General features: G+C 39.4%; 1 protein-coding gene across 1 annotated transcript in view; it reads left to right on the top strand.

Annotated features, from left to right (window-relative positions):
- The first annotated feature begins 6,518 nt into the window (after window positions 1–6,518).
- Window positions 6,519–15,706, top strand: part of LOC128878474 (neuroendocrine convertase 1-like) — a 33,983-nt gene continuing 24,795 nt past the window's right edge. Inside the window, exons 1-2 of the mRNA XM_054126706.1 lie at window positions 6,519–6,526; window positions 6,635–6,800. Of these exons, the coding sequence (XP_053982681.1) occupies window positions 6,519–6,526; window positions 6,635–6,800 (174 nt within the window). The remainder of the gene's footprint in view (window positions 6,527–6,634; window positions 6,801–15,706) is intronic.

A 15,706-nucleotide genomic window follows, 5' to 3' on the forward strand; every position in this document is an offset into this window, starting at 1 on the left:
TACCCTCGCATTTAGACTAAATTGATTTGTACTAAATTTATTTAGAGTAATAAGGAGTATTTCCTTTCTGCAATACAGTAATGCGTGCATAAATAAATTGAGTATAAACGTGATGATAATGCATGTACACGAAAATAGAGCGTCTTGTTTCTTTTTTTAATTTCATTTTCTTCGACTCTTCTCCATCCAACTTCGAGGGAAGGCGCCCTTTGGCAATGGGGCGGTCCTGGCGGCGGCAACTGGGCGAAGAGGGTTGGTCGAAAAGACGGAAGGAGGTAGAAGGGGATGGAAAGCGCGGAGGAAAGGTAATTTACTTGGTAATTATAAAGTTACCAGCTCCGGCGACGCGCATAGTTGTGAATATTCAAATGCGATTACATCTATGATCGCATAAATTGTACGCCGCGCCCCCGCGCTTGTCGGCCATCCCTTTCTTCGCGCGATTTCGGCGCGACCTCGGTTACCCTGAAAACATCGACGCTCCGTCTTCGCTTCGAGCCCGCTACCATTTTATGAAGACAGAATTGGAACGTTACTTATCATAGAACACTCAAATTTAAGGGTTGAAACCTATAAACATCCCTGTCAAAAAAACTGTTCAATTCAAATAAACAGAATTATATAAATCTAGATTTATTGCAATGTACATATCAGGCTAAACTTGAAAATCCGAGGCTTGTGAATTCTAATTTAAATGATAGGCTTCACGTTTCCAAATCAATTTTAGTACATATAAAATATGTACATGAATAAACCCTCCCATATGTATATATTTACAAATTCAAAATTATTTAGAAATATGACGTATTTATTTAAATTAGAGTAATTTCTTCGATAAATGTAGGGAGTACGAATATTTATGGGACTGATTGTATGTACGGTGGTGAATGTACAATATGAAAAATAAAATACCTGTTTCAGTATAGAATTTTTCCAGTGCGATTAGTTTTCATCCGAGCAGTGATTACTTCCAGGAGTTTTTCTATGGCTCCAGTTGTATCTGTTCTATCGACACAAAATCCCACGAAACGGTGGCTGAGATTCCTTAACCATCGCAAATATCCGAGCATTACACGCAGCGGGGGTGGGTATCCAGATAAGAGAGTTCTCCCGAGCCACCGTGGTCTTTTCACCAACGCGAACGCGAGACAACAGGGAACTGTCCACGAAACAATATTTCGCGTTTTTCTTCCCTTTTTTCTTGCCTTCCTTTTTTCTTGTTCTCCTTTTTTGCAAGACACCGGCGAAGAGGATCTCGTTAACCGTTAAAAATTACCGCCGTGCATTACCCAGTCTCGGCAGATAAGGACGAGAAACTACAAGTGGTGACCGTGTTATCTCCGTCGAATAATTAAGAATTGTTTAATTGTACACGGAACTGCTTATCGCGGGATGGAAAGAAAATATCCTCTCGTAGATCGAACCAGACTTTTATCGAGAACAGCACCTTCTAGAATATACACACTCATCATTTATTTTCAATCACTTTGGTATATTCAGACCTTTCCTAATTCCACCTAGTTATTATTCTTCTTTCTTTAATAAACAATCGATTTTATATTGATTATTGGATTTCTATTCCTCCAAGCTTGTTTGTCACAAATCCCCACATCTACACTTGTTTCTTTTTCCAAATTACATTAGAATACTCCATATTATTTTTCAATTTCTTACATTAAATTCCTTTACATGTCTCTTGGAACTCACTAACCCCTTCAGCTCGGGTACCTCGGGATCCCCAACCCCGTACCGTAGCTCTACAACCACATTTACAGCCCCTGAGGTCGAAGTAACTCCACCCACCGAAAATCGGAACTTTCCGAACAACCCAATACATATTCGATCGTCAGCCAGTCAAGGCAATCGTTTCCAGCACTTGGTAAAACGCCTAATGCACCGAAACGCGCATTACTTTCGCGTTAACACGTCGTCCCTTCCTATACGAACGATTTTCGGATAATTTCGTTACAATAGTTAACGGAAGCTTGTATTCCATTAATGGACCACGGATTTCGCCTGCTTTCGTTCCCTCGTCCCCCATACGTCAGGTTTAGTTCCTACCCACGCCCCATGTGGTGTGCTCAACTTCCTACCTCCACCGCAAACGAGTAAAAGAATATATCCCGAGGGTTCGCGACAAATGGAATACCCTGTATTTCGCGTAATACTGTAAGCACGATTCGGTTGTAAACGCGTGGAGTATAAGCAACTCCTCGACACGTGCGATACATGTCGACCACGTGTGGTTTATGGTCGGTTGATCTACTGGCGTCCGGCGTGAGTACCCCGTTCGTAAATGGCTGCAGTCGATGACATTTTCGGACGGACTGGTATCGTCGAAACTTCGAACGAATGGATCTTTCGAGGGAAGTGAGATGTTACAGCGGAGGACGTCGAATTTTATATGAAATTATTAGTAGGACCAGAAAGTAATGACGTTTCTTTTATTGTAAATTCAAAGAAATAAATTTATGACAAGTTTCTATTTTAAATCAATTATTCGTTATCAACCTTTTCCTATCTATTGTGCAAATTGTCAATACCTGATCGATCAAAATAATTGGTAACGAGCTGATGAATGCTAAAAGGTATTGACACTCGCAGAAGTAATATTACTTTCTGGTTCCCATAATATATTTAGCTGGTACAACCAAACTGTAAGACCGACAAGCGGTAACGTACCTACATAATTGTATACTTGATTTCCCAAAACCGATATTGTAATATAAACTCGTTATTTTGTAACAATACATATTCATTTATATATTTAAATGCTAAACCTTGAAAACAATCATTGCAATCCCGAATTGCTCTTTCCCGTTAGCGAATACAGTTAAGGTGAGCTTTAGCTCTTTAATTGAAGACGAAGATCCCAAGAAAGAGTCACAGATAAGCTGGGACGTAACACGATTAATTCTGAGTTGATTTGCTCGGTACAGCGTTCAGATTACGCCTGCGGTGCTTGAAGAGGGGTTATAGCACAAAGCATCCGCTTACTGCTATTATTTCGTATCTCAATTACGACCGCAGCGAGTCAATCTTGCGAGAAATTGCTCGGAATAATTCCTCTATTTTACAGAAAGTCGTGGGGTAGCGCGACAATGGGTCGAGGGCGTTCGTCCGCGGCATACCATCGGCAAACATTTTCGAATCCCTTTACCACCGATTGAACTTTCCACCAACAAGCAATCGTCAATTGTTGAATCACCGTAAAAGTCTACGAAACATTCCGAGACTTTATACGACCGTCGCTGGAATTCGATTCGGCACCGCGAGTGTTCTTCTACGGTGACTCGACTGTTACCTCGCGTCATAAAACCTTCTCCAATCGAGGCGTTCGTAAAATTCGAATAATTTCATCGCGGAAGAAAAGGATTGCTAAGAAAACGACGATAACAATCGATAAAATCCCTTTTGGGACATCAATGTATCCATAAAACGTCTAATAAAAGAAACTATGCCAGTGGGTCGACTGCAGAATGCACTTATGACGAGTCCAAATATGGTGAGTTATACGAGAATGTGCACGAACGCAATAATATGTGATATATGCAAGATAAAGTATGTGTTGTAGCGTTGAGAAAATATGTTTGCATAAATATACGCGGTCTTGCCATCAGTCTCAACTGCTGAATTAAATAGGGTTATTTATAGTATTTCAGACTGTCAATGATTCTAAATTTAGTTTAGAAAATGAGACACTCTCATTTAAGTTTCAATTATTTTTCTGAATATATGAAGATACAAATTTGCATAAATATCTGCAGTCTGGTCAACAGTCCCAATTCCTGACTTCATCAAGTGAGTTCCTTTATAATATGTCAGACTGTCAATAATTCTAAATTTAATTTGGAAGATGGCACACTCTCATTTAAGTTTCAATTATTTTTCTGAATATATGAAGATACAAGTTTGCATAAATATATGCAGTCTGGTCATCAGTCCCAATTCCTGACTTCATTAAGTGAGTTTCTTTATAATATGTCAGACCGTCAATGATTTTAAATGTAATTAAGAAAATGAGACACTCACGTAAGTTACAATTTTTTTTGTAGATATGTGAAGATATGAATCTGCACGTCAGTTTGTCAATGATTCTAAATTTATATAAATTAGACGCTTAACTATTCTAGTACACAAAGTCGAGCAGTGAAATTAACATGAACATTTCCGTGACTGTTAAGTATCAAATCTTCTTCTGTGTACTAAATATCAAGACATGGTGTAAACAGTGCCTTCCTCCGTCTGCGAGGTTGTCACTCGGCGCATCCCTTGTGCAGCCATAGTAACATCGCTGGAAAGTGGAAAGGTGAAAACCTCCTTAACGTTGAATCCGCAGTGACGCGCACACGTGTGCGCCGAGACCGCGGCGCTGTGCGTCTGACGTAGTTATATAAACGGTTGTACTCGGTAATTGCTGTCCCGCGAGAACGGAAGGAACTGGAACGAAACGTGGATGTTAATTACCCGACGATGGGTGGTCTTAACGAATTGCGCGTCGGTTAGCGACGTCTCAAAACGTCGAGACAAAGTAATAGGGACTAATAGAGAGTCATCTCTCCTAAATGTCTCTAGTAAATAAATATCATTTCGTATCAATCCCCTAACGATACAAATTTCCGATGTCTAGCTTCAGAATTTTATTACTTTCGTAATTAAAAACCTAAAATATCTGTGCATGTGTTAAGTAACATAAATTAAATATTAGAGCGTGCACACTTTCGCTAAAAATTTATTTTATTTCTTTCATTTCCGAACCATCTCTCCCTGACACACATTTCGCGTCGACGTTTCCAAAATCGACGAATATAAAAATATTGCCGTGCAGGGTTTTCTAGTCGAGCGTCGTTGCGCAAAGGCGTCGTCGTCGCTAAACGGCACCAGTTACATCCTGATTTCGTCCCGTTCGAGGGGAAATCCGCATAAATAGGAACAGCGTGGGAGTTTATCCCGTATTCGACGTGAGCGGAAGCAAAACGAGTCTTTTATCGCCAGATATACCCCGACCCTTTTTCCCTACGAACTTTACGACGCTTGCTGGCTTTCTGTTTCTACTTTTATCGGTCGCCCATCGTCCGTACGTCTACCACGGAGACGGGCAATAAAAGAAGCCGAATTTATTTATAAGCACGGCCCCCCTGGGGACCGACAAAGCAAAGTCGTTGCAAAGGAAGGGCCGAAATGTAAAATCCTCTTTACCTTTTCGCGTTCCTCGTCCATCAATTACACCTCGATTGTTATTCCGTTCGGAATAACGCCTTAACCACTGATTCCCCAAAATAATGGCACGAGGGAAACTTTTCCCATTTCTCGCCGAGGACCCAACGGGAATCGAGACGATATTTTTATTCCTTGTGCGTCGGGGTGGCTTTGAAGCAGGTCAGACTTCAGGTCGGTCCGACTTGATTCCCGTTTTAACCTTTTCAAACTCTCGAAATTCATTTATTAACGCGACGACTGTCAACACTAATACACTTAAAAATGTCTGTTTTAAATGAATTTTGTTTACAGCTTACTGGAGGCTACATAATCAAACATTTATCGTGGTATTTGTATTTGTAACTTCGTCAAATTTCAAGAAAGTCATTCAAAATTTATTTTTTTTTTTTTTTGACACTTGAATTTTAGAATTAATTATTTTAGGTTCTTCAATGTTATCCATATATGGGTGACAGCTTGAAAATTCCAAAATTTGTTTCGAAATAATACAAGTACATCAATTAATTCCATCTTAACCAGACCACGAAAGTTCAATTTTTAAAATATTCATTCATTGTACGAATCTACTGTACTTGAATTGAGGTAGTCAATTATACTGTACTTGATTACTGTACATTGTATGAATCTACTTATACTGTATCTTTATGTAGTAAGAATTAAAATAAAACATAAGATGTATGTATATTGAATATGATACAAGGTCTAATAAAAAAATATTCAGGGGGTATGACACCCTCTATACATATTCAAAATTGACTACAAAATTACTTATTGTCTCTAATTCATTCTTACTCGTAATTAGGGACCCGTGACACTGCTCGCCGTAACCCTAGAGCGAAATCGGTAAACATGGTCCACGTCAGCCTTAAAAGGATCACCGTAGCCATCAATCTTCGCAGCTGTCGTGCCTAGTTTACATTATCGTCGCAGCAACCCTCTCCCAGCGTCAATCGAGGCAAGGTAGGGAGCAAGTGAGCCCCTCTACAGGCAAAAAGAAGCATCTCAACTAATTGTCGCACACGCTGTCCGATCACTTGTCACTCGGTATCCAATAGTCACCGAGGAAGCTCCCTCGTTCGTCGAATCGTCCTTTTAATTCGAAGAAGTCTCGATCGGTCGTTTCCTTCTTCGTTCGGAGTCTCCAAAAATAATACGCCCTCGATAATATTAATTCCACGATTTAATTAATTTCAATAATTCTACGTGAATAATTTTACTTGATTAATTTTACTTGAATCAATTTGAGTAATTTTACTCTAAGAAGTTTCGGAAAAGTCGACATTTAAAAATTTTCGACGATGGTCAGGTACGAGACTCGCACGAAACACGTCATCGAGTACTTCAGGATGGAAGTTAACCGCGCGTGAACGATGTTGCTCGGGCGTCAGTTTGAAAGGTGAATTTCTGCTCGCAGTGGATATTTCTGGCTGGCTGTGTGTTTGCTCGTCGTGAACGAGTTTGCGACGAGCATCGTCGGGCGTCATCATCATCGTCGCGAAGAGTGGGTCGTCAGACTCGAGGGTGGGCCCCGAGTTGCGTCTCTCTTGGCGTCGCAGTCTGGGTACAAGCATCTTGGACCTGTAAGTACTCATACGCTTCAAAGTGGAGGGAACTGAATGCAGAAATTTGTCGTGCGCAAATCTGTTCACGTCTCTTAAGGGGGTCTCCTACCGCGGTGCCCTGGAAAAGCGCGTTTCTCGACTTTCTCGCTGAAACAATATTTATTACGAAACGAGTAAGGTCTGCAACATTTTTTCATGGTTTCTATGATTCGTAGGTAGTCAGGTAATTATTTATATGGAGAAACAAAGTATATTTTTTAAATTTTAGATTTAGAATATTTATTTTGGAGCTATCTTTGGGGAAAAATGAGTGTCGCGATAGAATAATTATATAATTAGAAAAATAGCAGTGAGTAAGTATCAAACATGGCGGTACTAGAGAATAAAGAATTGAAGATGGAGCACAAGTTCGAAACAAAAACGTGAAAAAGTGAAACTAGTTAAAGAATAGAAAATATAAAATTTATTGTAAGATGGGAAATATATACACCTTCCATTGAATTATGATATTTTTGTTCAAAAACTAATTCTCTGCTATCGAATATTTGTATCTGTCGTTATGATTGATAATTGTTTGTAACGATCTATATTAAACGATCTATATTAGCAAAATAGAAAATTTATTGTAAAATGGAAAACTCATACCTCCCATTGAATTATAATATATTTGTTTAAAAACTTTTTTTGTCATTAGGATTGATAATTGTTTCTAAGGATCTATATTAGCAAAATAGAAAATTTATTATAAGATGGAAAATTTATACCTCCCATTGAATTACGATATTTTTGTTCAAAAATTCATGCTCTGCAATCGAATATTTTTCTTTGTAATTACGATTGATAATTGTTTGAAACGATCCACAGTGCGGAATAAGTAGACAAAATTCAATATTAGTATATATCACAATGTGAGCCAGATTTATATCGTAGAAAATATGTGTCAGCGTGGAAATTGTTATAAATAATCATTTATCAATCATTTGTATCCATAATACAATCTTTATCTTTAAACAAACATACAGACAAAACGGCAAAAAATATCTTGAGTTCTCAACATATTCGGATACATTATTTGTTATATTTTACGAAACTTATAAGTTTTTTTTTGCAAATACTTGCAACGTTCGGTTTTATATAATTTTTAATAAGGGATCGTACTGTTGGTGTAGGGTCGCAATTGGAAGTTAAAAATTCTGATTTAATTGATTTATGGATTTCTATAAAAATTATTTCTCACATCCTTGGTCAAAACGAAGCATATTTTGTTAAATAACATATAGGAGCAACTTGTATTATTTATGAGAAAAAAATTCCTAAAGAATTCAAAATATGGACTACTAAAGCGACAATTTTACAATATTACATCATTTTCCTGTATGATAATCATAAACTCATACGTACCGATGGATTCAGAATAAAAAAAACCGCTTTTACTGATCCAGAAATAAATTAAAATTTTCAAAAATTTCGAGGGGCGGGGGGGGGGGGGGTAATTTAAAAAAAAAATTTGTTCTTTTTTAGATTTATTGGTATTGGTTTATAGGCCTCTAAAAACAGTGTAATGTTTGCTTGAACATTTTTTTGTAATCTCTAATCGTTTCCGAGCAAAAGTAAAAGGGGCGGCTCGGATAAAAGGGTTAATTTCTCCCTCAAAACGCGAAATTCGCACGTACTGAGGATGGTGTAATTCATAAGAAGGTCCCACAAACAAGTATACAAAGATTCATCAAAATCGGAGTTTGTTAATTTTTTGTTAAATTTGTTAATTTTGTTGTGATTTTATTAATGTTTATGGTTAATTTTAATTTTTTTTTTTTGTGAATAAATAGCAATATATTTATATTAGTAAAGAAATTTTGATTTTTGCCCGCACTGTGCGATCTATGTTAGACTTGTGACTCGAACTGGCGTGGCACGTGAGAAGATCAGAATTGTCTTTCCGTAGAACGTACACCGATAATTTCAAGAATAAGTCTGTCGTCGTTACCGTGTAGCTCCGACGAACGAAGGGACTGCAGGATGCAATTAAAACTTGAACAACTGCTTAATAACTCATTGTTAGCCGCTTGTGCAACGCCCAATTCTAGTTTAACTTCGGCCAGAGCACCCCGGTATTGTGACTTAACTTTCGTGTTTATTTCGAACAGAAGTAGAGACGAACGAACGTACTTCCCTTTTCCAGAAGGGGTAAAGGGGTGAGCTGGGGTTGGAAAATTTACTAGCGCGTAAACAAAATTGTTTCTACTCTATCGACGGAAAGAAAGTCGCGACAAGTTACAAAACACTGATTGAACCATACCTGGACGTATCGCGATAACTTCTTTCCATGTATACTAACTTCGTTTCAACCCAGGGATGGCATTATTTATAAATTGGAGTGGATGAAGAAATGTATTTGAACAAAATGTAGTCTTTGGAAGATTCTTGAAATATAATAATAATTAAATGGTATTAACACACAATTAATACTTTCAATCTTTATTTAATTTATGAAAGCTTGAAGAACGATCTTTTCTTAATTATAAACGAAAAAATATATGTAGAAGAAAATACTGGTGAAAATAAACAAGATGTAAAGAACACAAACGAGTCTAGTACACAAGTCTGTATATATACAGTGTAATATATTTTTGCATTAACTAAATAATATTATTCCAACAGGTGTACTATAGTAAAAATGCTTCTGTTATTCAAATTAAACGTCTATACGTAATGGGAAAAATTCTGGACGATTCAGCGATCAAATTTTCTACAACGAGATAGAAATATAGCTCCGAATAGGGGAGATTAGAGATTGAATACGAAATGACGCTGGTTAACATTTTAATAAGGCATTTGTACGACACCATATGCGATGTACGAGGCGTTTTCCATGCTCGATAATCCGCGATCAGTCACTCTAATCTCAAGTGTTCGTTAAACAAGGCGGCAAACGCGTCCGGTCGATTTTCACGCGTGACGCGGACACGAATCGGCGACTGAGTGAAAAGCAAATCGTGACGTCGTCGCTTTGGAAAACCGTGGATTCCCGTCCATATGGCGACGGAGGCGATGAAAAATCGAACCTTCATCGGAAAAACAATCGCGGGGATTAGACGGAAGTCACGAATCGCAGGGCGCGTAAGCTCGCGGTGCATATTTTTCATGGGAAAGTAAGAACTGGCGTTTCCAAAGGGAATGAACTCGAAAAAAAAAATCGTTTCCTTGTATGGATCGCCACGTCCATTATCTGAACGAATTTAGAATGTTGTACACACTGTGAATGTAGTAAATATTTCATAATTCACAAATAAATATGTGAAATAAAGAAAAATGAAATATGCGTTGCATCTGTTGGATATAGGGTGCATTTGTATTTATAATATCAAGTGCTGTCACCTAGTTTTTATGTTCCGGGAGAGGAGACTCGTGCATGCACGTGTTGGTTGTCCATGAGCCATGGTGGCATATGGTTCGACTGATCACTATCTATATAACTTTTGTGCTAACTAAATATATTATATTACTTTTGAGAACGAAACAAATGGCTGTTTATTTAACAATTCATCCATATTGAACAGCGCCACTTGGAATAATAATTCTTAGTCAAAGTCCCAGAACGAAACATGAAAAATCCACCAATCTTTCCATCCCCCGGACGAAAACCGAGCCAGGAGTCGATAGATCGCTCGCAAGGCGTTTCTTCCATCAATTACGTCGGCGTGTGTCGCGAGGATCGGACAATAGTAAACGACGCGATTGCCTAAAACACCATGGCGGTTGGATGGGGAAAGAGGGAGGAAGATACGAGGGCAAAGGACGATATCTTTGGTCGGGGAACGTTTTCTTCTCGCGCGACCTGATCTCAAGGCGGAACTCGTTTTGCAAAGTGCACGAGCCGAAAGAGATCCGGCCTATGTCTGAGGTGAAGCACGGGGATGGAAACGGAGGTAGAGAATGGCTGGAACGAGCGATCAAATGGTTCGTGAGGCTTGCTTACCGAGATAATCTCTTTGCAGCGATCCGTACGCCCCGAAGGAAACGATTTCGGCGCACTTTTTCGACGCTTCCACGGTATATTCACGTCTCGCTGGATACCGAAGCCTTGAAATACGTTTACGCTTTCGCGCAGATTTACCGAGGGGGGCAGATCGGGAAGGGCGGAGAGCTTTGGATAAATGTAAGGGAACCGCGCTCAAAGGCTCCAGATGGGGAACTAGAAATATTTACAAATGTGGGAAATAGGTGGATTATGAGGTGAATAGGTAGAATTTACACCGAAACGCGAATGGGGGTAATAATTTATTGGTTTGGTCAGTGGTAACAATGTTCAAATTAGTAGATTCATTTCCCATTTCATCGCCTCACAGTATTTTTCAACAGGACATGAATTTCGGCTGTTCGAAAATAAAAAGATTTTCAATCTTAAAACAGAGAAAGGAATTTTCCTTTTCCTTTTACTTCTGTACACTTCATACATATACAGAAAAACCATATCTTTTTTATTAGATTATCTGAAAGTGCTGTAATAGACTCATGATGACAAAATCATTGTATTGCAAGGATGCAATTCTGGAAAGAATTGATAAACGATCACCACTGTGTCTAAGAAGTTACACTTGTAACGCGCCTCATTTCCTTCATCCTCAATAAAATAGGATTTGCTATCAACTCCAACTAATGCCAACAGGTCCGAACGTAATCGTAGACGATCGAGGGAATCGCTTTGGTGCGTCTGGAGACGACGTATGTTTTCTGAACATCATTCATGGATAATACGAGCGGGCAGCGCAGCATAATTACGCTAACAGAGTGGCTCTCCTTTTTCAACCCGTTTCACCTGGCCGACCCTCGCTCCACCGTCGAGCACCGCACTTCTGCGTCCGCGTAACTGCATTTCCCTGCAGCTGCAACCGCCTGGCGCAGTTGCAGCTGCACAGGCAGCCTCGCGGCCGACCGCAATCCGCGCCGAGCGCGATCCTCGGCCCCTCGCTGGCTCGTATATTTCCCAGTCACGTCGTATAATTATTTCGTATAATTAAGCTCACATGGTCGGCCTCGTAGGGCGAAAGGACGGAACGGCCTTGCCTCGGGGAAAAACGCCTCGAACGTTTTATCGCTCCGCGAGCCTCGACGAGCGCGGTACCAACCAACCATGAGTCCCTTGAACGCACTTGCAACCGGGGACCCTAACTGTTGTAACGGAAGTAAAGAGAGTCGCGGGGTAATAATTATTTTTCCACTAAAATGTTTTTGGTCTGCGAAGAACGATTAGAAGAAATTGAAAAATTGTTCTCGATGTTGATAATAATTATCAAAAAAATTGGACGTCTGAAGCATTGATTTGTTCAATAATCGTTATATAATTATATCTACGAAATGCGCACGTACACATAAGTCGTAAATTGTCACGAATATTTGAGTAACGAGATCTAATGTGTAAAGTTCGAATGTCCACTCTGAAGAATTTTTTAATTTATGCGACGCTGTGTTAATCCGGCTACAAAAGATGAATTGCTTTTCGCGGACCGTTCCTTCGCCAAGCGACACCAGCTACCCATTAAAAAGAGCCATTTGGGTAGCGTCGATTTGGTAACAGAACGCCGGATCGAGACACGGCCATTTTTCTCTGAATACATCCCGTAAATTATGGCTAATTCGTCCCACGAATTGAAACGGGGACGCGTTTGAGAGATAACTCGATCCGGAAACATTCCCTGAACGGCTTCTTAACTGGCTTGCCAAAACGTGTATCGCAATTATACATTCCCTCGTTCGCGAGAGGCACTTTCACAAATGCGTTCACGATTTGCGTTACATTGTAAAATCGTGAACATTTCGCATATAATTATTTTAATCTGCGGACTCACCGTCGAATTGCTCGATTTCAAATCCAATTTCTAATAAAAAAACGCGGAGCAGCGTGGGCGAGTGAGAAACGCTCAGAGCGAGGAGGAAATTGTGACAGCGAGTAGAAAACTTTTGCTGTTTGGTTTCGGTAATTTATTTGTAGTCTGAAACACCGCCTGCCGCTTGTCAGAGGCAACGTCGAGGCTCGCACGAACCGAGCAGTTACTTCATCTCAACCTAATGGACGTCACTGTACTAATGTAGACAGTCTTTCTTCTAAACTTTGTTTAAAAATTAACGAACTTAGCTGTTGCCTCGAATTCGTGCTGAAATAATCAAAGTATTAACCCTTTGCACTCGAGGCCTTTTTTTCTGGTAACTGTCAGCAACTCGTGATGCTTTCTTAGTATTCTATTGCCATAAATTCTAAGCTATCTAGATTTCAGAATATGGTCACCTTTACCTCACCGACAATCATTTTATCGACACTTGGAGCTCCAAAGAAATGAAACCTAAAGAAACATGAGGTACTGTAGATTTGCTGCGTGAAACCTAATGGTGACCGAGTTAATAGTATTTGAGATTGAAAATTAAGGATATATTGCTACTTATACATACAGGGTGTACAAAATGGAATGGTTTAATATCTCACGAGTAAATGAAGCCACCACAAAATGTTTTTATACAAGTCGATTGTAATTCGCCATAGACTCGAATATGATCGTAATTAGATGGTTCCGAACACGTTCGAGGCAGATGTTCGGTCCATTGACGCGCGACGACAACGTTTTTGAGGATCCACGCATTCGACGTAATCTGTCGTTTACTTAAGGACGCCAGGCGGCGCGCAGAAAATCCGATAAGCAAGCTGATTACTCGGAGTGAAACTTCCGAACGCCTGGGTTGCTCCGGTTTATCATACATCTTGGCGCGGGTTCCTATATTATAAAGGCACGAGATTGCTCAATCAAGCTTGGCCTCCGGGCAAATTGAAATCCAGTTATCGAGAACCTGTTACGAAACTGTTGGAATGAATTTCCTGCACGCCCGTGGAACAGTGTTTTCTTTACTTCCTCTAGAATCGAACGACCAGTGGGACTGTATAGAGAGAAACGTCATTGGGATTAACTCGTCCAAATGATCTTGCGATCGACGATGAAAGAATTCAGTTTGATGCATGTGTACGAGGTGATTCTGGAAAGTGGAGACACCTTTGTCCCTTTTCTAAGGGAACGTACGTGTATGAGATTTAACAGGTTGGCCAAACGAATATTCTTGAAAATTTCTATTAAATATTAGTTAGACTATTGAATCAAACATTTATCATGGAATTTATTTTTGTAACTACATCAAAATTCACGAATTTCATTTATTTAAATTCATCTCCTTTGACGCCTAACTTTCAGAATTAATTTGTTCAGTTCTTGAGTGAAAAACACGGCTGCACTAAGTAATGTCACCGAAAAGTAGTTCTCATTCCAAGATTGAATTTTCTACTGTATCAATGTTTTATATCGTTTAGAAGAAAGCTAAAACCTGAATCATTATTCAGAATCTACTTGTATTAGAGTTGGGTAACATTTGATCTGTCCACAGTAAAATATCTTAATATTTATCTTTAAAACATCGACTGTGTATATTTATATTTTGCAAGTCAAGTAAAGCTTATTGAATCAATTCCACATGATGTGGACCACATCTCTACGTATAGAAATGAATGTTAATAACCACAATCCCCTGGATATTCTAAATAACGTACAACTCCTACACGCACCCATTTTATCGATCTCAACAGAACAAATAAAATTAAAGTCACTCCATTTAAATTCGCTTAAATTTGTCCGATGCAATTGCTTCGTCTCTTCGTTAATATTTAATACGTCGCATCGATTTTATCCGCGAGGGAATTAGTTGCGCTTTAAATCACCGACGACGTCTTCATCGAAAGACAACTGTCGAAAAGTAGCGGGTCAACGGCAAATATATTTCATCAAACTTCGGTATCCATATTCATGGCAGACATTCGGAACGACTGCGCATCTTTTATTCATGAAGCGAATAATGATATCCGCGTTCTTAGTACGAACGCAGATCGCGGGGAAACTATTTCTGTACGTCCTTATCTAAGCATGAGGCAGCCAAGAATGAAAAGACTGACTTCGACAGAAGCTATCTTAACGTCAATATATATTTTTCTAATTGTAATTTCTTGATATTTATCGTTAAAACATCGACTATGTATTATATTTCATTTTGCAAGTCAACTAGAGATGCTTATAGAATCAATTACACGTAATGTAGACCACATCTCAACGTATAGAAATGAATTTTAATAACCACCATGCCGTGGATATTCTAAATAACGTACAACTCCTACACGCACCCATTTTAACGATCTCAACAGAACAAATAGATTTAAAGTCTCTCGATTTAAATTAGTCCAATGCAATTGCTCCGTCTCTTTATATATTTATCAAGCCCGTACAAAAATATTTTTACACCCTTTTTGAATAGTATTGTTCGTAGAAAAAAAACATTGAGATCACTCTTTATTTTGTAGACGTTCAAACAAATTTCCTAAGTGTGTTAATAGTTCCAGGAGATGAATAATATAATTAAATAGCATACGAATAAGATTTTCGTAGGTAAAGCAAGTATCTAGATTAGAATTTTGTTATGTACAAGGCATGTACGATTCTGCTAATCGGTGATTAGGGCTGTCGCTACTTTCAGAATCTTCCCGTTGGCCATCGTTGACGTGCTCTCGCAAATGATCGAGGCCGTGGCCCGCCGATTCAGCTTCAACGTTTGTTAGTAATTGAAATGAATGACGTGGCGCCCCGCTGGACGCCATAATGAACTCGGCCGTTACGGGGGTTGACAGATGTCACAGCGACCTGCCGCCTGGTGCCGTCGTTAGCTACCCTACCTTCGCGAAGGTTTAATCTCGACCGAAGCCCGCCGTTCTCCGATATTCGATCTCCGATAGCTTGGAAAACCTCGATCTCGACGTGTCTTTGGTCACTATGCGATCGAACTCTTGGACCCCTCGAGGACTACATCCCCCAATAGTGGGGACGACCGGGAATTTTATG

Source organism: Hylaeus volcanicus, chromosome 6 (genome assembly GCF_026283585.1).
Source record: "Hylaeus volcanicus isolate JK05 chromosome 6, UHH_iyHylVolc1.0_haploid, whole genome shotgun sequence".
Lineage (NCBI taxonomy): Eukaryota > Metazoa > Arthropoda > Insecta > Hymenoptera > Colletidae > Hylaeus > Hylaeus volcanicus.